This window comes from Salmo trutta, chromosome 36 (genome assembly GCF_901001165.1).
Source record: "Salmo trutta chromosome 36, fSalTru1.1, whole genome shotgun sequence".
NCBI lineage: Eukaryota > Metazoa > Chordata > Actinopteri > Salmoniformes > Salmonidae > Salmo > Salmo trutta.
Window position 1 is genome coordinate 35,368,924 of NC_042992.1, and position 25,089 is coordinate 35,394,012.

Consider the following 25,089-nt stretch of genomic DNA (forward strand, 5'->3'; position numbering starts at 1 on the left):
TGAGTGTGGCATTTGGAATGGCAGTGTTTTCCGAACGAAATCACAAGACCTGTTAGTTTTGAATGTGTCTAATGTAGAGAACTGCAAAACTTTTTTTTTTCTTAAAGCATTGTTGGTTAAGGGCTAAGTAAGCATTTCACTGCAAGGTCTTTTTAAAATTTGATTTGATGTCAAGTGTCCTACATATCAGTACACTTGTAACAACCTAATAATTACGGAACTTCTATTCAATCAAATAAGCCACACGTAGCAAATAAGCCACTACATTTTTTGTTAACCAAATTCGGCACTCATTGACTGCCGTACAAGAAGAAGACAGAGTTTGGGCCAAGTTATCCCTCTTGCCTCACCTCTTCCTCTCTGGTTGAGTTCTTGGCAACCACCCCTAAGGCCTTTAAAAAAAAATTAAACTCACCTGTAAACTCCACCGACTGACATGTCACTTCAAGCTGTGCCCATAGCTTTCATCCAACCAATCACATTAGTTCTGCCCTTGAAGTGGAGCCAGAGAAGGAAGAAGAACTGAGACATTCCACTCCCTAATTGTTTCTGGTTCATACACAGTCAATGAACAAAGCAGACCAGACCCAGCTGCTATCGCATTGGTGCCTATGGGAGAACCACCCCTTGAGCCAGGGATGGGCAATTCCAGTCCTCGGGGGCTTGAATGGTGTCACAGTAGACTGGAACTGAGACCAATTTTGTCAATCGTAAACAGCCTGAGTAAGACATCTTCATTTATCCACCATCTTTGGTGGAGCTTCCTTTAGAACAAGATTGAGGCTGGGATTCACATCTGAGCACAATTCCAGGGCTCTTTCTCAATGAAGGCCTTGACTCAATCCGGAGAGTTATTGTCCGAGGTTGTGAACAGAATGTTTGCTGAGCAGAACAGAACAAAAGGTGAACTGTAAGAGTTGAGTTTTCTGTAAGCTGATTACTGCATCTTTTCACAAGGGGAATGAAGCAGAATTGCACATGGGAAAGGATGAACAGATGATCAAGCTCAGAGCCTGAAGCACGCCAAATACACAGACAATGTTTGCTCTTATTGGAGATTTTTTAATAACACATTTCAATATTGCAACAGCCATCTGTTTTTCTAAACAGGTAAAAATCATCAAAAAACTAACAACAAAAAAATGTTTTGTTTTAAAATTCCAAACACCCAAGTTTATTGGCCCTAAATTCAAACGATAAAACCCCTACACAGTGAGCAGATATTTTCAACACATTGCTCTTCAAACAAATTATAAAAATAGATTGCATTTTCAAATACATATTTACAGTAAACATATTTTGTAATGGTAGAGTAAACACAGAGAGAGAGCGAGGGGGGGGGGGGGGGGGGACGACGACAACAACTGATTCGCTGTAGTGAAAAGGTCCCGTTTGGTGTCTGTGTATACAGGGCTGTTGAGACTGTTTCTATATATATATGTGTGTGAGTCTATAGGGGTATCTTCTTAGAACATGATATGGGTTTATATATGGTGTTGAGGCAAAACAGCTACAGAGAAAGGGGGAGAGAGAAAGAGAGAATACATGGGGAAGAAACGAGAAAATATACTGGTAGTCCTTTCATACCAGATACCTCCTTATAACAAGAATCCATTTATGAACCACACTGAACCAATAAAACATTTATTGTGTACAGTGCATTCGGAAAGTATTCAGACCGCTTCACTTTTTCCAAACTTTGTTATGTTACGGCCTTATTCTAAAATTGATTAAATAGTTTTTTCCCCCCCTGATCAATTGACACACAATACCCCATAATGACAAAGGAAAAACAGGTTTAGATTTTTTTGCAAATGTATTAAAAATAAAAAACAGAAATATCACATTTACAGAAGTATTCAGACCCTTTACTCAGTACTTTGTTGAAGCACCTTTGGCAGCGATTACAGCCTCGAGTTTTCTTGGGTATGACGCTACAAGCTTGGCACAGTTTCTCCCATTCTTCTCTACAGATCCTCTCAAGCTCTGTCAGGTTGGATGGGGAGCGTCGCTGCACAGCTATTTTCAGGTCTCTCCAGAGATGTTCAATCGGGCTCAAGTCCGGGGCTCTGGCTGGGTCACTCAAGGACATTGAGACTTGTCCTGAAGCCACTCCTGTGTGTGCTTAGGGTCATTGTCCTGTTGAAAGGTGAACTTTCACCAAAGTCTGAGGTCCTGAGCGCTCTGGAGCAGGTTTTCATCAAGGATCTCTCTGTACTTTGCTCCATTTATCTTGTCGTGGAAATTCAACACAGGGACACTGAACGTCAATATTAAATGAATCATTGTATTATTAACAGCAAGCTGGAGAGGTCACAGTCAAACCTAGATGCATAAAGTACCGGTCTGAAGTGAGCTCCGTCGGGGCAGTCCCGTTAGATCTCATACTGCTTACTCAGACAAGCTACATTTGCATGATTTAGCTTATTCATCATTCATAATTAATTTATCATTAACGTTTGGTTCATGCATGTGACAGACCAATACTGGTTCATGCATGTGACAGACAAATACCTGTCTTCTCTCCAAGCTGAGACCTTGAAACTGAGATATCCCTTTCATTCTCAAAACAAGGTTCTGGGTGTACTAGCAAATTACAGATACTGATTGTGAGGATTCCTCCCAGGCACATTCAATCACTTGCATGAACACAGAAATTGGTTACTAGAAAAGCACAAACATAACATTCTCCATCACAATCTTTCCCTCGATCCTGACTAGTCTCCCAGTCCCTGCCGCTGAAAAACATCACCACAACCACCATGCTTCATCGTAGGGATGCTATTGGCCAGGTGATGAGCGGTGCCTGGTTTCCTCCAGACGTGACGCTTGGCATTCAGGCCAAAGAGTTCAATCTTGGTTTCATCAGACCAGAGAATCTTGTTTCTCGTGGTCTGAGGGTCCTTTAGGTGTCTTTTGGCAAACTCCAAGTGGGCGGTCATGTGCCTTTTACAGAGGAGTGGCTTCCGTCTGGACACACACTGATTGGTGGAGTGCTGCAGAGATGGTTGTCCTTCTGGAAGGTTCTCCCATCTCCACAGAGGAACTCTAGAGCTCTGTCAGAGTGACCATCGGGTTCTTGGTCACCTCCCTGACCAAGGCCCTTCTCCCCTGATTGCTCAGTTTGGCAGGGCGGCCATCTCTAGGAAGAATCTTGGTGGTTCAAAACTTTTTCCATTTAAGAATGATGGAGGCCACTGTGTTCTTGGGGACCTTCAATGCTGCAGAAATTATTTGGTACCCTTCCCCAGATCTGTGCCTCGACACAATCCTGTCTCGGAGCTTTATGGACAATTCCTTCGACCTCGAGGCTCGGTTTTTGCTGACATGCACTGTCAACTGTGGGACCTTATATAGACAGGTGTGTGTGCCTTTCCAAATCATGTCCAATCAATTGAATATACCACAGTTGGACTCCAATGAAGTTGTAGAAACATCAAGGATGATCAGTGGAAACAGGATGCACCTGAGCTCAATTTCAAGTCTGATAGCAAAGGATCATTATACTTATGAAAATATGGTATCTTTTTCATTTTTTATAAATTTGCAAAGAAAAAACTGTTTTCGCTTTGTTATTTTGGGGTGTTGTGTGTAGATTGATGAGGGAAAAAAAGTATTTTATCCATTTTAAAATAAGGCTGTAACGTAACAAAATGTGGAGGGATCTGAATACTTTCCGAATGCACTGTAGCGAGCTACAAGAGTATGAGATAAATCAAAAAATGCCCCAAAACATGTTACCTACGACTAAATGTTACCTGTTTTGAAAAATACATAATACTGACAAATGGGAGTGGCTTGTGACTGCACCGTGGGGGGTTGTGGGATTTGTAGGAACATTTAGAATATGTTAAAGTTAAAGTGTGCAACCATATTGTATAGCTAAGGCCCTGTGTTTTGGTTAACCACTTAACCTTTATTTTAGGCATTTTCCAGAAATGAGAATCAGACCAAAAATGAAAGCAACTGTCTGAGGATGGTGCTTGGACCATCTGACATAAAAAGAAAGGGGGGACAGTTTGACGAAAAAGCTTTAAACAAAAAGTTAAAATACAGGTCATGTGACATGATTAACCAAAACACAGGGCCCTATGCATGACAGCTTGAATTGCTGGTCGGGAAAAAACATAAATGATCACTCTACGACATTCTGAAATACTGCAATACTGCATATATAATGCAACACATCGATACCGTACATCCAGCGACACCGGACTCAAAATGTATAAGTCCTATATCAACTACTGTAGATTTGTTGACTGTATCAAAATGATTCAATACCCCAGTTTATGAGAAGAAAACAGTCGACATACTATAAGTCCTCTTCATAATATCTTCTTCGGTACAGAACACCTTTATTCACTAACAGAATCCCTCTAACTATAAAAAAGAAAACTTTATGATACACACTGTAATCAAAACAAACGGAACGGCTAGGAAGCGATATGCTTGACACCAAAGGACATGTGCTTTGCAGCATCCTTAAACACAAAATTACACAAATTATTTAGTAATTAATAAGAAAAATCAAGTACGACCCTTGTAACCTCTTCCTGTCAGGTTGTGTGAGAGTCTGTAAACTGGAAACGCATATAAATATGAATAAATATTCGATTCGTCAGCTTGAGACTTGACCTTTATTCTTAACAGTGCAATATACCCATGTAGTGAGAATGCTTTTTAGACAGGAGAAATATATTAGCGAGACGCTACATGATACCACTGACATCCCCGGCTAAGGGACATTAGCCATTCCACACACTGAGGAAACACCGGGAGAGCAGAGCAGAGACGGTTAACGGAAAAACTTTGAAAAAAGAGAAATTGTGTAACAGACGAAATAGAAATGAACAATCAAACACACGGAAATCCTTTGTTTTCGATTTACAGTTTTTGAGTTTTCGTTTTTTTAATCAGTAGTTTCCTTCTGAAGGTAAGTATTTTTCCAGCCTCGTGATTGGTCGGGCTACTTACGACTTCACACGGTCTGGGCTCCGCCTCACACTGTGGGAACCAGTCACTTGATCGCACTTCAGCGACCGGAACAGTAATGTTTGAACCATTGAACTGAGACCAGTTTTACAATTTCAGCCCTGTTCGACAGACAGAATTTTCGCCATTAGTGCCTTATCCCACTGTTCTGAGACCAGTAGTAGAGGGGCAGCCCTGTAATGGACAGTACTTCTCAACCAGGGTGGTTTTAACCTCAGTTCTGAGACCAGTGGTTTAGTAGAGTATCACTCTGCTTGATGGGACAGTTCTTCTCCATCAAGGAAATGTTATTACCCCATATTTTGAGAGCAGTGCCAGGCATTTTAGATGGACAGTACTTCTCTATCAGGGTAGTTTTAAGTCTCTTTAACTACTGATCCAGGGCCAGTTGTCAGAGTGGACATCTAGTCAATTTGGGTCAGCGTGCAGACAAAAGTACGTTGATCACAAGACTGGAAGATGCCTCGCTCCCAAGGACTTAGAGAGAGGGAGGAAGAGGAGGAAGAGTGAGTGGGTGCAGTGTGGCGATATCTCTGCCGAGCTCTCTATCCACTTCAAGTTGTCCATCTGGATGAGAGACGAGTCTCTCCTCTGTGAAAATCCTTCTATCCATCTGTCCGTCCGTCTGTCCGCACGTGTGTGTGTGTCAGACCTGCACCCCTCTGCCGTGCATCTGGATGACCTGGGCTCTAAGGGTCTGGATGGCAGACAGGATCTGTTTCTGGTGCTCCAGAGAGGTGATGCCTAGACTCAACACGTCTCTGTGGAGAACGACCACAGCACAAAGACATCCGTTAGACTATACCAACTCATGATACTCAGATGCACCAGCAACATACTTGTTTGTGCATCAACGCTCGCTCGCCCGCCCGCACACACACACACTTAGAGCCACTTACTGGACTGTCATACGGGCCACAGACTCCAGGTAGCAGTATCCTGCCGCGGTGAAGTTGTCCTTGTAGCGCCCCATGTCCACCGCATCCAACCACTCCCCTACCGAGTTAAACGAGGGGAACGAAGGAAGAGTCCGCTCTGCCAGGGAGATGGAGGAGCCCAGAGGGAGGGTTCCTAGCTGAGGGAGGGTTCTACGGATAGAAGAAGAGAGAGAGAGAGAGATCAGGGAGAGAGCGAGAGACAGATTTCAGGAAGGGATGCATGACACCATTGTTACCATAAGTGGTAGTATTTCTACTCTGATATCAAAACTGAGTGGGAAGTGGGAGACCTGCTTGGACGACATAAACAAACCATACCGATGCCAGCCCATGTTGGCTAGCAAAGTCTGTTACCTGTTAGCCTGTATATTGACCCTTGTTTAGCCCCGTGTTAAGCATGGTTTGCAGGGGCCTATGTCCTACCTGCGTGCCAGAGTGGAGGAGCCGATGCCGTCAGGGCTGCGGATGCTCTTGCTGAGAGCTGAGTGGATCTGGCTGAAGGTGGGTCTCTCGGTCCTCTCCTTCTGCCAACAGTCCAACATCAGCTGGTGGAGGTGGGGTGGACAGTTCATAGGGGCGGGCAGGCGGAAGCCATCCTCTATCGCTTTGATCACCTAGGACGAGACGAGAGATGGCGGGAGAGAAAGGCGTGTTAACTTACAGGGAGAAATGTTGATAGTGAACGATGACTCCATCTCAGTCTAAAGTGGCTTCAGGAGATCTCCGACAACAAAACGACACCCAAACAATCTCTTTATCCAAGGTTCTTCCAAAAGAGCTAATCCATCAAACAGATTTATCCCCATAAAGACTTCTAAAGACAACACTTCAAAAAATATATTCTCCCCCTTTAAATCACCGTTTTCTAACATTGTGCTCCCTAGAAAATGCTATTAGAAGAAAAAAAGAACGTTGAAAATGTTCCACATTCACTAAAAACACTGTCCTCTTCAGTTCTGTCCTGACCTCCGATTTAACCAAACAGTGTTCATGAAGTGTTTCTTCATTGGCGGACATTTTCCATTTAATCAGAGCTAAAAAGCAAAGGGCATGTTAGGGCAGCGTGTGGGCTGGGTGAGATAATGGTGATATTATGTATTTGTTTAATGCATTAATATCTCAAGGGCTCAGCCAGCTTGGCCTTTGCCATTTCTTTTGGAGAGTTTAGTACTGTGAACATAGAGGTAGACACAAAGTCTGGATATTGAATGAGTAAGCTAGTAATTCACCGTCCCGGTTCATGTCCAAGCTGAGGGAGGGTTCATAGTAATTAATTTCAACATTTCATGGTCGTCTATTTTGTCGGGTTTTTTTTGTTCGGATTAGTGGAACGATTTAGACAGCGTATTAGCATGAACAAGCTGTTGGCTTAAGTGTGAACTTTGGGAACTCTGATTAACCCTCTATCTACTCTAATACCTTTGAATGCCATTCATGATGTGGCCTTGGATCAAAGGCACTTCGGATCAAAGGCACTCTCACTTTTCTCTTCAACAAAGTCTTACGCAACACTTTCTGCACTCTTCTGAAGTTTGGGGTTTTCTTCAAAAGCAAAAAAGAAAAGCGATCCCTCTGAAAAATTGAGAGGGAGGGGAGAAGGGAACCAAAACACACGCCCTCATCGACACAAACTGGTGGCGGTAGGATCCTAGCGATTGGACAAATCTTCTCACCCTCCTAAAATAGCTATATTCCACATTTCCTTAAAAGAGAGCGCCGCTTCCTTCCGGGATTTTAGGCTTCCTCTAAGAGCGGGGATCGTGGTGGCACTTTGGGACCGCCACCAAAAAGCGTCATGGTGTCCTTAAGAGAAACAGGATTGGTCACGGAGAGGACTTATGCCGGGGACTTAGAGCTCAAAGAGACTTTTAGAGAAGCACCCGTGGCTTTCCCTCTAATAAGATCTGAGCTAGCCCAAGTCAAAAAGTTCGCACCGTTTTAGAGGGGACAGAGAAGACGGGGGGAGAGAGAGAGAGCTAGCACAAGAGAAGAGAACGTATAGGACAAAGATGAATAGGTAGAGAAGGAAACAGCATAGGGAATGGGGCGAGGGAGGGGACAAAGATGCACATGTGGATAAAGCGCAAAGGGAATGAGAGAGACAGAGAGAAAGAGAGAGAGTGCGAGCAACCGAGAGAGAGAAAAGTTACAGAGATGAGATGGATAAAGAGACTAGAGAGGAGAAGGTGGAGTATAGAGAGAGAGAGAGCCAGTCACTCTACTCACGTCCTGGTTGCCCATGTCCCAGTAGGGTCTCTCTCCGTAGGACATGACCTCCCACATGACGATGCCAAAGCTCCAGACGTCAGACGCTGAGCTGTAGCGGTGGTACTGGATGGCCTCTGGGGCTGTCCACAACACCACACTCTTCCCCGCATGCTGAGAGAGAGAGAGAGAGAGAGAGAGAGAGAGAGAGAGAGAGAGAGAGAGAGAGAAACAGAGAGAAACAGAGAGAAACAGAGAGAGAGAGATTTTCAATTCACATGTTCAACTCCACACTCAGCTTGACACTGGACATCTTGTATGAGTACGTTTCATGTAGCCTATGTTAGAATCTACATTTAAACATCCTACTACACTATGATTATCATATATTTGCTATTTATTTATTTGATTACTGTGTCATGCATCATGATGCCCAGCCCACATGGGCTGATAAGACACTGTATTTGTTGTATACAAATAAAATGATCATACTTAGATATGCAAACATGTAAAGTACTAGTCAAAAGTTTGGACACACCTACTTATTCCAGGGTTTTTCTTTATTTTTACTATTTTCTACATTGTAGAATAATAGTGAAGACATCAAAACTATGAAATAGCACATATGGAATCATGTAGTAACCAAAAAAGTGTTAAACAAAACATATTTTATATATTAGATTCATTAAAGTAACCACCCTTTGCCTTGATGACAGCTTTGCAAACTCTTGGCATTCTCTCAACCAGCTTCATGAGGTAGGTACCTGGAATGCATTTCAATTAACAGGTGTGCCTTGTTAAAAGTTAATTTGTGGAATTTCTTTCCTTCTTAATGAGTTTGAGCCAATCAGTTGTGTTGTGACAAGGTAGGGGTGGTATACAGAAGATAGCCCTATTTGGTAAAAGACCAAGTCCATATTATGGCAAGAACAGCTCAAATGTAAATAAGAATTTGTTCTTAACTGGCTTACCTAGTTAAATAAATAAAATATTTGTAAAAAATATGCAAAGAGAAAATGACAGTCCATCATTACTTGAAGACATGAAGGTCAGTCAATCTGGAAAATGTCACGTACTCTCATGAGGACTGCCACAGGAAAGGAAGACCCAGAGTTACCTCTAATGAATTTATACTGTGCAGCAGTGTTAACTCCTTCAGAGTTCAAGTAACAAACACATCTCAACACCAACTGTTTAGAGAAGACTGCGTCAATCAGGCCTTCATGGTCGAATTGCTAAAAAAAAAAATGACTAAAGGACACCAATAAGAAGAGACTTGCTTGGACCAAGAAACACGAGCAATGGACATTAGACCGGTGGAAATCTGTCCTTTGGTCTGATGAGTCCAAATGTGAGATTTTTTTGTTCCAACCACCGTGTCTTTGTGAGACGCAGAGTATGTGAACGGATGCTCTCTGCATGTGTGGCTCTCTCTCATGTACTCCTTCAAGACTGTTGGAAAAGCATTCCTGGTGACTACCTCATGAAGCTGGTTGAGAGAATGCCAAGAGTGTGCAAAGATTTCATGAAGGCAAAGGGTGGATACTTTGAAGAATCTGAAATATAAAATAGACTTTGATTTGTTTAAAACTTTTTTGGTGACTACATGATTTCATATATGTTATTTCATAGTTTTGATGTCTTCACTATTATTCTACATTGAAGAAAATAGTAAAAATAAAGAAAACTCTGGAATGAGTAGGAGTGTCCAAACTTTTGACTGGTACAGTGGATGTTTTATTGTCACATACACCAGATAGGGTGCAGTGAAATGTTGTTTAACAGGGTCAGCCAGAGTAGTACGTGTGCCGAATACAACAGGTGTAGAACTTACAGTGAAATTCTTACTTAAAAACTTCACTGTTTGTTAAGGTCTTTAAGTAAAAAATAGGTATTAGGTAAACAATAGATAAGTAAATAAAAAGAAATAAAAACAGTAAAAAATAACAGTAGTGAGGCTATATACAGGTGGTACCGGTACAGAGTCAACGTGCGGGTGCACCGGTTAGTCGGGCTATTTGAGGTAATATGTACATGTAGGATTAATTCAAGTGACTATGCATAGATGATAAACAGAGAGTAGCAGCAGCGTAAAAAAGGGGCTGGCGGGGGGAGCATAGTCCGGGTAGCCATTTGATTAGCTGTTCAGGAGTCTTATGGCTTGGGGGTAAAAGCTTTTGAGAAACCTTTTGGTCCTAGACTTGGTGCTCCGGTACAGAGAGAACAGTCTATGACTGGAGTCTTTGAAAAATGTTAAGGCCTTCCTCTGACACCGCCTGGTATAGAGGTCCTGGATAGCAGGCAGCTTAGCCCCAGTGATGTACTGGGCTGTACACACTATCCTCTGCAGTGCCTTGCGGTCGGAGGCCGAGCAATTGCCGTACCAGGTAGTGATGCAACCAGTCAGGATGTGCTCGATGTTGCAGCTGTAGGAGGACCCATGCCCGAGGACCCATGCCAAATCTTTTTAGTTTCCTGAGGGGGAATAGGCTTTGTCATGCCCTCTTCACAACTTTCTTGGTGTGTTTGGACCATTCTAGTTTGTTGTTGATGTGGACACCAAGGAACTTGAAGCTCTCAACCTGCTCCACTACAGCCCCGTCGTTGAGAATGGGGGCGTGCTCAGTCCTCCTTTTCCTGTAGTCCACAATCATCTCCTTAGTCTTGGTTACGTTGAGGGATAGGTTGTTATTCTGGCACCCCCCGGCCAGGTCTCTGACCTCCTCCCTATAGGCTGTCTCGTCGTTGTCAGTGATCGACACTGTTGTGTCGTCTGCAAACTTAATGATGGTGTTGGAGTCGTGCCTGGGCATGCAGTCATGAATGAACAGGAAGTACAAGAGGGGACTGAGCACGCACCCCTGGGGAGCTCCAGTGTTGAGGATCAGCGTGGCAGATGTGTTGCTACCTACCCTCACCACCTGGGGGCGGCCTGTCAGGAAGTCCAGGATCCAGTTGCAGAGGGAGGTGTTTAGTCCCAGGGTCCTTAGCTTAGTGATGAGCTTTGAGAGCACTATGGTGTTGAACGCTGAGCTGTAGTCAATGAATAACATTCTCACATAGGTGTTCCTTTTGTCCAGGTGGGAAACGGCAGTGTGGAGTGCAATAGAGATTGCATCATCTGTGGATCTGTTAGAGCGGTATGCAAATTGGAGTGGGTCTAGGGTTTCTGGGATAATGGTGTTGATGTGAGCCATGACCAGCCTTTCAAAGCACCTCATGGCTACAGACGTGAGTGCTACAGGTCGGTAGTCATTTAGGGACATGGGCAACCAGTACGAGAGTAGAGTAGTCATTCCTACTGAAATGAATACAATTGAAACACAAGAAACGAAAACCGTTCAGTTACACAACTTATCTCGTCGAGACTTCCACGCTTTGGAAATAAACTGTGCCCCAAAGAAAACTCATTTTCTGAATAGCCATTGAAGTTTTACTTCATCGCTACTCCAGAATAGTTCTGGTTTCTGTTGTCGCATCGTTTGAAACGCAGTTGCTCTCAAATCATCATGTAAATTACAGTCAAATAAAATGTATCCTATACACTGCCTCATTTAAATCTAATCTTGTCGACCAAAAGAGAGTGGAAAAAGGGAGTCGGACAAAGAGAGCGAGAAGGAGAAACCACAGGGAAACACTGATTCATTATAGAAAGTATTTTAAATCAAAGTCTGCACTGCACACACACTGCACACACACTGCACATCAGATCCAACACAACGGGGAAATACAAAATGGGCTTCTTTAAAGATGTCAATGTCATTTGAACCTATGATTTTTATAGCATTTTTGTTTTAGAAGATGGGGTTTTTATATTTATTAGGAGTAATATATATAACAGGAGAAGATATCAGCCAGTTCTCTCACCAGTGTGGTCTATATGGGTAAAGACTAAACACAGTAGTAAACAATATGGTTTTCAACAATGTAAATAACAGTACATATCAGTGAGTAGTCTCACCAGTGTGGTGTAGATGGCCTCTATGGGTAAAGAGTAAAGACTATAGGAAGTAATATATTATTTTAAAAAAAATGTAATACACAGTTCTAGTAAAAAATATATATAACAAGTAATATACTTTTTACTAGTAATATAATAACAATCAGTCCCTTCACCAGTGTGCTATAGATGGCCTCTATGGGTAAAGAGTAAAGACTATAGGTAGTAATATAATATAAAAAATAATAATTGTAATATATAGTACTAGTTAAAAATATACATATATGTAGTAATATACTTTTTACTAGTAATAGAATATCAGTCAGTAGTCTCACCATTGCGCTGTAGATGGCCTCCATCTTGTCCTCTTGGAGGGGTCTGAAGCCAGACACCTTGCAGCCCAGGCTGGCGTTGACCAGCACCTTGTGGGCGGCCAGGCGGCGGTGGACGAAGCCCATCTCTGTCAGGTACTTCATCCCAGAGGCCACGCTCCCCAGCATGTCCATCAACTGGAGCACGGAGAGCTGGCCCTCGTGCTTCTAGAGAGGGGGAGGGAGGGAGGGAGGGAGGGAGGGAGGGAGGGAGGGGAGGGAGGGAGAGGGAGTCGATAGTGGGTTAAGGAGATGCAATATAATACATTGCAGTTCCAACGGAGAACAAACTCCATTAAGAAGGATTAACATGATGGTTAGTTATGTGGCTTATAAGGATACCCAATATGCCCCGGGATTTATTTTATACCAACCATCTTACGTAACGTTTGGAAACTAGACCAGGAGTCATGCTGAGGTAAACACTGTTACAAGAGCACACAAAGACACAGTATGCACACTCTCTTACCCTGAGGAAGGAGTCCAGGGGCCCGTTGGACATGCTCTCCAACACAATCATCATGGTGTTACCTACACACACACACACACACACACACGTTATTATTATAGTCCAGCTGGCTTGGGGACAGCAGTGGTTATGCACTGCCATTCTTCACCTACTAAGCTGGAGAGGAGCAAGATGGCTTGTGTGCTGCTCTCTCAGTCACACCAGGTTGAGTGACCACACACACACACACACACTTCTCACACTCGCTGAGCGCAGGTGGCCAGAGTGTATCAAAATAGTGAAGGGAGAGAAGACCGAAACCTGAGAGGGGGAAAAAGAGAGGACAGTAGGAGTAGGCACTGGGGTAGGAATGAGGGAACAGGAGAGGAGAAAGAACACACAAAAAGTAGAAGACGAGGGGACAGAAAGAGCGCTGGGATAAGGAGGGAGAGACGGTGAGGGAGAGAGAGAGAGAGCAGCCAGCTGAGGAGAAAAGGATGCCACTCCATTAGAAAGACAGGAAGCAGTGACTCCCTTAGCGACCAGGTAGTGTGTGTGTGTGTGTGTGTGTGTGTGTGTGTGTGTGTGTGTGTGTGTGTGTGTGTGTGTGTGTGTGTGTGTGTCAGACAGAGATGGAGCAGAGTAACATGGAAACCGAGCACACACACACACACACACACACACACACACACACACACACACACACACACACACACACACACACACACACACACACCTCTTGCTGGCTGTGATCTAAGTGCCTTATAAATGCAGACTATCAGCCTCCCTCATGCACCCTCTATCCCAAACAGACAGACAGGACTAAAACATTACCCCATCACTCTGTTCTACCACATCATACGTCCACGTTATCATGCAACACTAACATACAGCACTACCGCTTCACTAAATCACTATCATTACTCTGGCTCACTACTCTATCACGCTTCACTACAAGACTAGCTACCTCTTCTTTTCTACCAGACCAACTATCCTGCTGATCCAACCCTCCCCTCCAACATACTACACTACCACACACTACCCGGTACCCTACACCACTCCCCTATCATGTCCCACCACCTCCCCCTGGTGCCCCCTGCTGGACGTTTAGCAAGCAGCACGTCTCTGTCTCGCTAATGACCCTCGCTGTAGCGCCGGAGCCCTCTGATGGAGGGATGGAGGGAGAGGCGGTGGGGCTGACAGGTGGGCTGTGGGGGTGGAAGGGGGTCGAATGGCGGGCTAGTGGGGCGTAAGCAACGCAACGCAGGTGATTTGCAATCCGAGGGCGGTGTGTGTGTGCGCGCGCGCTTGTGTGTGTGACAGTTTGAATGAGTGTGTATGCACACCTGTGTGTGAGCGTGCACCCGCGTGAGGTGGCGGGGAAGATTAGAGTGGGTTTCAGAGTCCTGCTGTGTCTCTAGCACCAATTACCATACCCAACACATCTGCTGCAGTCGCACGGTGCACAGTGTGTGTTCAGGCAGGCAGGCACCAGTCCCATCCAATCCCATTCCTTCCAACGCTGGTTCTACCTCATCTGCCCCTCTGAAACATTACCCCTCTGAAACGCTCCTCACCTCCCTTTCCTTCCTCCTGTCCTTTCCCCCCTCTCCCTTCTCGGCTCGACTTCGACTGCTGTCCGTCTGTCAATGAGTAATCGTTTGGGGTTTGTGCGGTCTGTTCAGTAAATGTTCCCCCCTCAGACAGTTGCCCCCTATAAAGCATAGTAAATAGGAGCTAGGTGTAAACGCATAGGGGCGAAGGGTTCATTTGAGATTCCGGTAACGAGCTCACCGCTGGTGATGACCCCCTCCAGACGGACGATGTTGGAGTGGTCAAACTGTCCCAGTATCCCGGCCTCGCTGAGGAAGGAGCGCCTCTGTTTCTCCGAGCAGCCGGCCCTCAGCGTCTTGATGGCCACCGGAAGCTCCCGCTTGCTGGGCAGCTTGAGACAGCCACGGCACACCTCCCCGAAGTCACCTGCAGGTGGAGACACAGAGACGGGGTTAGAGAGCGGACTGCAGTGCTGGTTCATCAGAGAGTGGGTGAGTAAGAGATGAGGAGAGAGAGAGAGAGAGAAAGAAGGAGATAAAAAACAGGGTAAACAGGGAGGGGAGATAGAGGAGTGAAAATTGGCAAAGATAAAAGACAGAAGTACAAAGAAAGAGAATATGAGAGTATACGAAAGCCAAAGCACTGTCTCAGTACCTGTGTGGACAATTCTCTCTATCTTGATGCTGGAGTTGTCTAGCTCTTTGGCAAAGGTGAGGACAGCCTGCACCAGGTCCTCGCACGTCTCTGGGTCTATGTAGGTCCTCCGGGTCGGGATCTTAACTGTGGGACGCGGACGGTAACGCAAGATTACAACCTGCAACAGTCTACCACCACACCACAGAAACGACAAGCTAGTCCTATTCGTGAATCACAAAACCGTATTTAAAAGGCACGCAAAACACATCCCGACATAAGCGGTAATCCGGTGTCGTCTTTCGTTTGACAGCCTCTGTATGGATGGTGTTTTAAAATCGGAATCCATCGTTTGTCTCGTCACCACCTTCTCACCTATTGCGCTACTTGGGAAAAAAGGGAATCAACCACATCACTGCAAGTCTTATTTGTACAGCTCACGTTTCCTGGAGACAGTAGCTTAGTTCAAGGGGTTTGTCTCATGACTTCAGAACTGTTGAGCAAAAACAGTAATAATATTCACTAGTAACTAGGGCAGGAAATAATTGGCAGGAAAGAGAAAATCCTGTCACTTTGTTATCAGTTTCTAACCTCACAAGGCAACCTAAAAACTCTACCTGCAACAAAAGAAGTGATATTCGGTTCCTATCCCACAAGTATCTGTGAACCCACTATATGTCTGTCTTGTAAACTCTTTGCTTTCTAACCTGTAATCCATTATGAAAGGTGTAAAGTTAAAATGATTTGATCTGAACATGCTCCCTTGTAGGGCAAAGCACCTTGTGCAAATGGCTCAGTGACTTTTAGTCACTGGTGATAAATGATGTTCTCTACCCTAAGTCCATTACTAGTCACTAAACCCTATTCGACCCTGACTAGCCCCTCAGCCTTTAACGCCTATGTGGCCCATGACCAATGAATGTACACTCTAGCCAATACACTTACCACTAGCCAATGGACTTTTCAATACCTATACCTAACCTTTGACCTCTTACGCAGTCACCCCCACAGTACAAGACAAGTTCCGGGATGAAGTTGCCCTTAGAAACAGATCTAGGATCAGGATGAACCTCAAATTGGACTTCCACTCACTACTTCATTATTCTGAGGATTCAGAACCAGTGGTACTTAGGCCCTACTTCTACCTAAGAAGCCGTGCCTTCCCAGAAGCCTTTGGGCCAGACTGGTTCTGAAATGTGATTACAACTCTAAATCGACCAGGTCTCGACTCACTGTCTCATAACAGCTTATTGATCACGCGCGCGCGCGCGCACACACACACACACACACACACACACACACACACACACACACACACACACACACACACACACACACACACACACACACACACACACACACACACACACACACACACACACACAGTCTGATTGCAGAGAAAATGAAAGCTACTCCATTCCAGCTGGCCAGTGTTAAGTGGAAGGATCGAATATCCTCTTTTCCAGAGCGATGGGTTTTGTAACCACACAACAGCCCATTGGAGGAGATGTTACATTTATTTAAAGCAGGCCAAACCCACTTTGATTCATTTTTCTCTCTCTCTCTCTCTCCCTCGTTTCAGGGTTAACCGTGTCTTTGCCACAAGCGATTGGGGGGGGGAATTAACGGATATTAACACCGCATGACTGCACGAGAGACACACACGCATGAAGGCATGCACACACACACACACACACAGACGTAATTAGACCCACCGATGGGGGAGGAAACAACTTCATGTTATAACTGATGTGTTAGATGGGCAGCAACATACAGTACAGCCTGCTAGAGCAGTGTTGTCCAGGACTACAGTACTGGGGATGCTCGAGGTCCAGGGTAGGAAAACACTGTGCTGGAGGGGCTCCCGAGAGACTGCAAATGTATTGTTATCAAGGAGGAGGTGGGGGAGCGAGTATGTGTGTCAGCGTGTGTGTGTTTTTCGCTTTTAGTGTGTGTAGATGTCTGTCTGCATTTGTTCACGTCGGAGAGAAAGTGTGTGTGAGCTCATCAGCTGATGGCGTGTCATTTTCCGGGCATATTTCATTCCCAGTGCACGCACACACACGCACATGCACACACACACACACGCCCGCACGCACGCACACAGGAAAAATGTCAAACCGCCCACAATCTGTCAAACAAAGGCCTTCAAAAATGTTGATGTAAAAACTGAGACACGGGCAACTCTAAAAGTTCGCGACAAACATTCACATCCTTCCTTCTCGGGGGGGGGGGCAAATCATCTGACTGGCCCCCACTCTCTGTCTTCTTACTCATCCTTCGTTTTCTTTGTTCCATCTATCAATTCCCTTCTCCCAGTTCCCCCTCTCATCCTCCTCCATCCCTCCATCCCTATTTATTTCCATCTCTCTCCATCACATTCCGCCTCACACACCATCTAATGGACTGGAGCAGGGTGTTCAGTGTAGCCTGAACACACACACGCGCGCGTGCGCGGAATGAAGCATTAATGGCCACACACAAGTTAATACTTCACAAGTAATCTCTCTCTCTGTCACATGTATGCAGGCAACGCACGCACGCACGCACGCACGCACGCACGCACGCACACGCACACACACACACACAGAGAGAGGGAGAGTGTGTCGCCACAGTTACTCACATTGGAAGTAGAGTTCTTCGTCCCCTTCTTGACTGGCCTTGCTGTATCCACATTGTCTGCAGGGAGGGAACAAACAAAGCCACACAGACGTAAAACATCACTAACGATACAAAAAAATCGATTGATACAAGTCTTCAATCCCTCTTGGAAATGAGAATAGGTTTCTGGACATCAGTGAATTGGAACTTGGATCAATGGCAGAGCCCCCCTGTTGTTCAGTGGAACTGGCTGGACAAAACTCCCTTCTGAAACTGGGCATCTACTGTGGAAATCAAACCTGCTTTGTTTGAGTGGACACACATGGGCAAACACTCATAGTTTGCACATTTGCACAGGCACACACTCCTGCATAAATACACCCCCCCCCACCTAAACCCCCAAACACACGCTCATCCTGTTCTAATGAGCTGTACACACTTCCTGTCACATTGCTCATCCTGTGCCTCCACAGGGGGTCCTAAAGTAGTAAAGTAGAGAGGCTGTCTAATTGGTGGGGCTTTCCAACTCAAGAGAGAGAGTTCAGGGCCTTCCTCTTAACCCTCCTGTGTCCCGGTCGAATTGGAACGATTTACAAGTTTTCTCTCTGAAAAATGTAGTTCATTTAACCTGATTGTCATAAGGTTCCATGACTTTGTCCACACAGGGCATCTGAACACACAAAACACATTTTGATGATTTTCATAACATTTTGGGTGTTTTATTTAACTTTTGTCCACCTGTGGTGTTCCAAGTCAAAAATGACCGGTCATTAGAAATGAATGGGTGAGACTATAATTACTGTATACAATTCAGCCCCATGCCCATTCATCAGATGGACACACTTCCTCTCCCAGACCCCCACATGCATGTGTGTTTGAGCGCACACACACACACACACACACACACACACACACACACACACACACACACACACACACACACACACACACACACACACACACACACACACACACACACACACACACACACACACACACACACACGCACACACACACACGCACACACACACACACACACACCTCACTCCCCTTCTTGGCTTCCATGGCAACACCCACAGGAACCTTTCCCCAATAGAATCTTTCCCCATGGGAGCCACACCTGTTGGCCTTCTCACAAACAATACACAACATTGCTTCAATAATATATAGAACTTTTCTCTCAGCTCTGGTATAAAGTTTTTTTTGGCCTTGCTCACAATTCATTCTGTGGCAGCACAATGACCAAACGATATACTGTATGTGAGGCTCTTGATCATATCTTTGATCATGACACTGGTGAGGAGGAGAGAGGCCAGGAAACTGTGTCTGTGATAAATAGCACAACTTGCCTAGAGAGTTTTCAGCTATACTTTTCGTGGCTGTTTATTTACCACCACAGACGGATGCTGGCACTAAGACCGCACTCAGACAGCTGTATAAGGAAATAAGCAAACAGGAAACCACTCACCCAGAGGTGGCGCTCCTAGTGGCCGGAGACTTTAATGCAGGGAAACTTAAATCAGTTCTACCAAATTTCTATCAACATGTTGAATGCGCAACCAGAGGGAAAACAATTCTAGATCACCTGTACACCGCACACAGAGACGCGAACAAAGCTCTCCCTCGCCCTCCATTTGGTAAATCCGACCACAACTCTATCCTCCTTGTTCCAGCTTATAAGTAAAAATTCAAGCAGGAAGCATCAGTGAATCGGTCTATAAAAAAGTGGTCAGATGAAGCAGATGCTAAACTACAGGACTGTTTTGCTAGCACAGACTGGAACATGTTCTGGGATTCTTCTGATGGCAAGGAGGAGTACAACACATCAGTCACTGGCTTTATCAATAAGTGCATTGAGGACGTCGTCCCCACAGTGACTGTGCATACATACCCCAACCAGAAGCCATGGATTACAGGCAACATTCGCACTGAGTTAAAGGGTAGAGCTCTAACCCGGAAGCTTTTCCCCGGACGACTGTGTGATCACGCTCTCCATAGCCGACGTGAGTAAGACCTTTAAACAGGTCAACATACACAAGGCTGCAGGGCCAGACGGATTACCAGGACGTGTGCTCCGGGCATGTGCTGACCAACTGGCAGGTGTCTTCACTGACATTTTCAACATGTCCCTGATTGAGTCTGTAATACCAACATGTTTCAAGCAGACCACCATAGTCCCTGTGCCCAAGAACACAAAGGCAACCTGCCTAAATGACTACAGACCCGTAGCACTCACGTCTGTAGCCATGAAGTGCTTTGAAAGGTTGGTAAGGGCTCACATCAACACCGTTATCCTAGAAACCCTAGACCCACTCCAATTTGCATACCGCCCTAACAGATCCACAGATGATGCAGTCTCTATTGCACTCCACACTGCCCTTTCCCACCTGGACAAAAGGAACACTTATGTGAGAATGCTATTCATTGACTACAGCTCAGCGTTCAACACCATAGTACCCTCAAAGCTCATCACTAAGCTAAGGATCCTGGGACTAAACACCACCCTCTGCAACTGGATCCTGGACTTCCTGACAGGCCGCCCCCAGGTGGTGAGGGTAGGTAGCAACACATCTGCCACGCTGATCCTCAACACTGGAGCTCCCCAGGGGTGCGTGCTCAGTCCCCTCCTGTACTCCCTCTGTTCACCCACGACTGCATGGCCAGGCACAACTCCAACACCATCATTAAGTTTGCAGACGACACAAAAGTGGTAGGCCTGATCACCGACAACAACGAGACAGCCTATAGGGAGGAGGTCAGAGACCTGGCTGGGTGGTTCCAGAATAACAACCTATCCCTCAACGTAACCAAGACTAAGGAGATGATTGTGGACTACAGGAAAAAGAGGACCGAGCAGGCCCCCTGTAGTGGAGCAGGTTGAGAGCTTCAAGTTCCTTGGTGTCCACATCAAAAACAAACTAGAATGGTCCAAACACACCAAGACAGTCGTGAAGAGGGCATGACAAAGCCTATTCCCCCTCAGGAAACTAAAAAGATTTGGCATGGGTCCTGAGATCCTCAAAAGGTTCTACAGCTGCAACATCGAGAGCATTCTGACTGGTTGTATCACTGCCTAGTATGGCAACTGCTCGGCCTCCGACCGCAAGGCACTTCAAAGGGTAGTGTGTACGGCCCAGTACATCACTGGAGCTAAGCTGCCTGCCATCCAGGACCTCTACACCAGGCGGTGTCAGAGGAAGACCCTAAAAATTGTCAAAGACCCCTGCCACCCCAGTCATACTGTTCTCTCTACTACCGCATGGCAAGAGGTACCAGAGTGTCAAGTCTAGGACAAAAAGGCTTCTCAACAGTTTTACCCCCAAGCTATAACATTTTACACTTTACATTTTAGTCATTTAGCAGACGCTCTTATCCAGAGCGACTTACAGTAGTGAATGCATACATTTCATTTCATGCATTATTTATTTATTTGTACTGGCCCCCCTATGCATAGTCACTTTAACCATATCTACATGTACATACTACCTCAATCAGCCTGACTAACCGGTGTCTGTATGTAGCCTCGCTACTGTATATAGCCTCGCTACTGTATATAGCCTGTCTTTTTACTGTTGTTTTATTTCTTTACTTACCTATTGTTCACCTAATACCTTTTTTGCACTATTGGCTAGAGCCTGTAAGTAAGCATTTCACTGTAAGGTCTACACCTGTTGTATTCAGCGCACGTGACAAATAAACTTTGATTTGATTTGTTTCATCTGAGTATTTGTTATAGTCACAATAATCCATACATTATGCTTTTTTTAACTCAAAAACAAGTTGTATGAGCTCAGGTCAATGAGGCCTACAGGCCATAAATAGAAGTTCAAAACTTGTAATGTTCACAAGAACTTAAGTTGATAAAAAGATCTAACACAACATTAGGTGATAATATATGTATTATTATGGATTTATAATCAGCTATAATGAGGCGGTCATTTTGGACCGGGAACACAGAATGAATTAACATGAAAGGAACACAACATAGGGGTTAAGACCACCAGAGTGAGACATTAAGAACTGAATGGGGACAGCCAGAGCCAGGCATTCTGTTTGGCCACCATGCACGCAGGCATAATAAGGGATTACGATGAGGACAGAGGCCTTGATGAAGTTACAGTCTGAGTCGAAGGGAAGCATTCAGAGATTGAGTGGTCCATAATTCACAACCAGTTTGACACAAAAGAAAGACACCGGGCCAGGCAGAGCTAAAGGCTAAATATGGGCATACATATATAATAAACACAGGAGGCTGGTGAAGGGAGGACATCTCATAATAATGCCTTGAATGGAGTAAATGGAATGGTGTCCAACACATCGAAACCATGTGTTTAATACCCTTCCATCGATTCGATTCCAGCCATTACTACGAGCCCGTCCTCCCCATTTAAGGTGCCACCAGCCGCCTGTGATGTACAATATACAAGAGTCTGTGAGTGCTCGTCGTTGTTTCTGTGTGATCGCAGCTGTGCATTAGTGTGTACAATATGTCTGTAGTGTGTGAATGCATGTCCGTGTAAGTGTGGTCTGGCTGTCTGCCGTGTGTGTGTGTGTGTGTGTGTGTGTGTGTGTGTGTGTGTGTGTGTGTGTGTGTGTGTGTGTGTGTGTGTGTGTGTGTGTGTGCGCGTGTTTGTTAATGCGTGCGTCTGTCCACGTGTGTGTGCATGCCTAGTCTGTGTGAGCGTCCTTGTTCAAGAGTGTTAATGCACACGTCAAGCCGTATCACCAGTGCATGCACACAGTGTGATGGAAAAGACAGGTTTGGTGGTGGGGGGGAGGACCTGACACATACAGCTGGGCCAGCGAGAGAGGGGTGGGGAAAATAAGGCAAGCCTATAGGGCCAATCTGTCGGGACCAACCAGCAGACACATGCAGAGAGGGATAGGGCAAGAGAGCAAAAGGCATACAACGGCCTGGTTCCATTTTAGCCCCTACACCTGCAGCCTTCACAGGTCTGAAAGCACAGACAGGTGGAGGCTCCACCTAGCCCTCCAGCATTTCAAGAGGAGCCTCCAATGTAGTGTATACATTTCCACCTGGGAACACACAAATGGGAAGGGGTCCGAATGGAACCAGGCCCACGGTCCTTTTAATTTGTCGATTTGATTATTTAACCTCCATGCTGACAGGGAGTCAATGCCGAGACCACGGCCTCTTTCCCAGACGAGCCCTGTTCAGCACCACAATACACATCAACACATTAAAGTACACACTCCAGGAGAGGAGGGACAGCTTCATTGTGTCATCCTCTCTCTGTCTAGACTGGGGCTGGGGGGGGGGGGGTTGGACTGGGTCAGGCAGGGAAAGAATGAGGGTGAAAGAGAGGAAGAATGGTCCAAACAAAGGGATGACAGGAAGGAGGGAGGAGCGGGGGAGGAGTGCAGACATGCCTGTACCTGGGGGTTGACAGCTGACAGTAGGGAGAAAGAGGAGGAAGAGGAGGAGGAGGAAGAGTGGAGAAGGAGGTGGAGAGCAGCACCACGCTAGTAGGAGCTATGTTGGAGGAGCTGGACGAGAGACTGCTGGGTAGAAGAGAAGAAGGGGAGGGGGGCAGGGCTAAGTCACATCCTCTCTCCTCATTGGCTACAGGACAGGTGTGATGTAATAGGACAGGCTGGATGTTAACCAGAAGGTACGCATGGTGCTTTCACCCAGAGCCTAGATACACCGAAGAGTTTGGCAAACTAGGCTTGAGATTTCATTGGCAAAAATACCTTATCTCTTCCAGTGAGTAGCACATTAGACTGCTATGTAGTCTGCCAACATATGGGAAATTCTGCCGAACTCCGTAAAAGAGGCCATTTTAGAGTACTGGGATTGACCTTGTGAAGAGCAGAGAGAGCCTCACATGTACTGATATAATAGGGAAAGGGGGGAGCTAGGCTGAGGGAGTGAGGGACATAGAGCCCTATTGGTCAGGTGTGCAAGGAGGAAGTGAGCAGAACAAAAAGAGGAAATAGAAAAGTAGTGGAGCACAGGGGGCAGATCCAAAATGGAGGAGATTGCTGTCCATTGGAGGAGAACACGGAGTGGACAGCACTGGTATGTACCAGGCGGGCAGCAAGCCAGACAAGGGATTCTTTCCTTCCGTCTCATACACCCCTCCTATGATTGTGTCACAGGCTTTCTATTACGATGATCTATCTTTCTTTTCTTCATACTACTTTTTCTTTTTCTCCCTCGATCCCCCTCTCAACTGACCGTGTGACCAACGGTGTCTGTCCGGAGGCAGCAGAGGGGAAACAATCAGTGCTCTGACCAGCCAAGCCTGAACTTCCTGGAGAGACTAGGGGCTGCTGCTGCTGCCCTGAAACCTTGGCACTATCAAACTCTGTCAAGCGAGAACGAACTCTGTGTGTGTGTGTGATGCATCGGTGTGTTCATGCTTATCTAAATTAAAGTAGGAAACTATTCGTTTTTATATGCAGTATGGCAATAACTACGCGTCGGTGTCGGTGTGTGCATGATTATGACAAAATCTCCACTATATATGTGTGTGTGTGTGTGTGTGTGTGTTCCAGTAATGTATCCATAACTCGTCTCTAAGAGGAAGGGGGAGGAGGGAGTATCTGGAGGAAGGGATGGAGGATATTCATGTATACACCATATGACCCCTAGGCAAAACATCTAGCCGACTCCAAACAATTTAAAACCGCTTGATTTGACAGGGCCATTTCATTCAAGTGGACGTAATCTATGTGGACAGACAGAGTGTGTGTACGTGTTGGCATACGTGTGTGTGTGTGTGTGTGCGCGCACACGGGTGTACGTGTGCCCGTCTCAGTGAGCAGATCATCTGTAACTGTAGCCCCGCGGGGATATCGGGGGTCAGCCAGATCTGCAAACGAGGAAGCATGGTAATTGAGGTATCAACCCATTTGTCTTTGCCTGTGGTCGAGACGGCTAATAACCGTATTCTCCTAGACGGACGAATGATGCAAGTGTTCTGGATGAACACTTTGGAATAGATCCATTCTCAGTGAAGCGCAATTGGTTCACGCTGGTAGGGATTCGGGACAGGGCGCCGTGTCCGCAGGACTGTGTCCTTGAACGTGTCTATAGGCATGTGTCCATAAAGTACAGTATGCATCTAGGTGAGAGCGTACGGGATTCGTAAAGCATGTCGGTGTGAGGGTTGAACCGCGCCCGCGAGGTGCAACCTATCCCTGTGTGCGCGCGTGACGGGCGTGCGATTGACAGTTCCTCCTCGACGCATCACGTTGATGTGAGTGAAGGAACGGGAGACGTTTCACCCTCCCTCCATCTAATCCATTTCCATCTCCCAGATCAATGTGGAGCAGGAGAAAAATAGAAGGAAATAGATGGTTGCTATAATCAGAGATTCCTCTACACAAATACACTGTCTGAAAGGAGCAATGCTATCAGATCAGGGTGATAGATCTGCT

The 25,089-nt window shown here is 45.7% G+C and overlaps 1 protein-coding gene across 1 annotated transcript in view; it reads right to left on the reverse strand.

The window, feature by feature from the left end:
* Positions 1 to 4,623: 4,623 nt before the first annotated feature.
* Positions 4,624 to 25,089, reverse strand: part of epha10 (EPH receptor A10) — a 179,673-nt gene continuing 159,207 nt past the window's right edge. The window contains exons 9-17 of the mRNA XM_029735687.1: positions 17,705 to 17,760; positions 15,103 to 15,228; positions 14,689 to 14,874; positions 12,916 to 12,977; positions 12,411 to 12,614; positions 8,157 to 8,309; positions 6,354 to 6,544; positions 5,892 to 6,080; positions 4,624 to 5,753 (exon numbers count right to left, since the gene is read on the reverse strand). Of these exons, the coding sequence (XP_029591547.1) occupies positions 5,639 to 5,753; positions 5,892 to 6,080; positions 6,354 to 6,544; positions 8,157 to 8,309; positions 12,411 to 12,614; positions 12,916 to 12,977; positions 14,689 to 14,874; positions 15,103 to 15,228; positions 17,705 to 17,760 (1,282 nt within the window). The 3' untranslated portion in view covers positions 4,624 to 5,638. The remainder of the gene's footprint in view (positions 5,754 to 5,891; positions 6,081 to 6,353; positions 6,545 to 8,156; positions 8,310 to 12,410; positions 12,615 to 12,915; positions 12,978 to 14,688; positions 14,875 to 15,102; positions 15,229 to 17,704; positions 17,761 to 25,089) is intronic.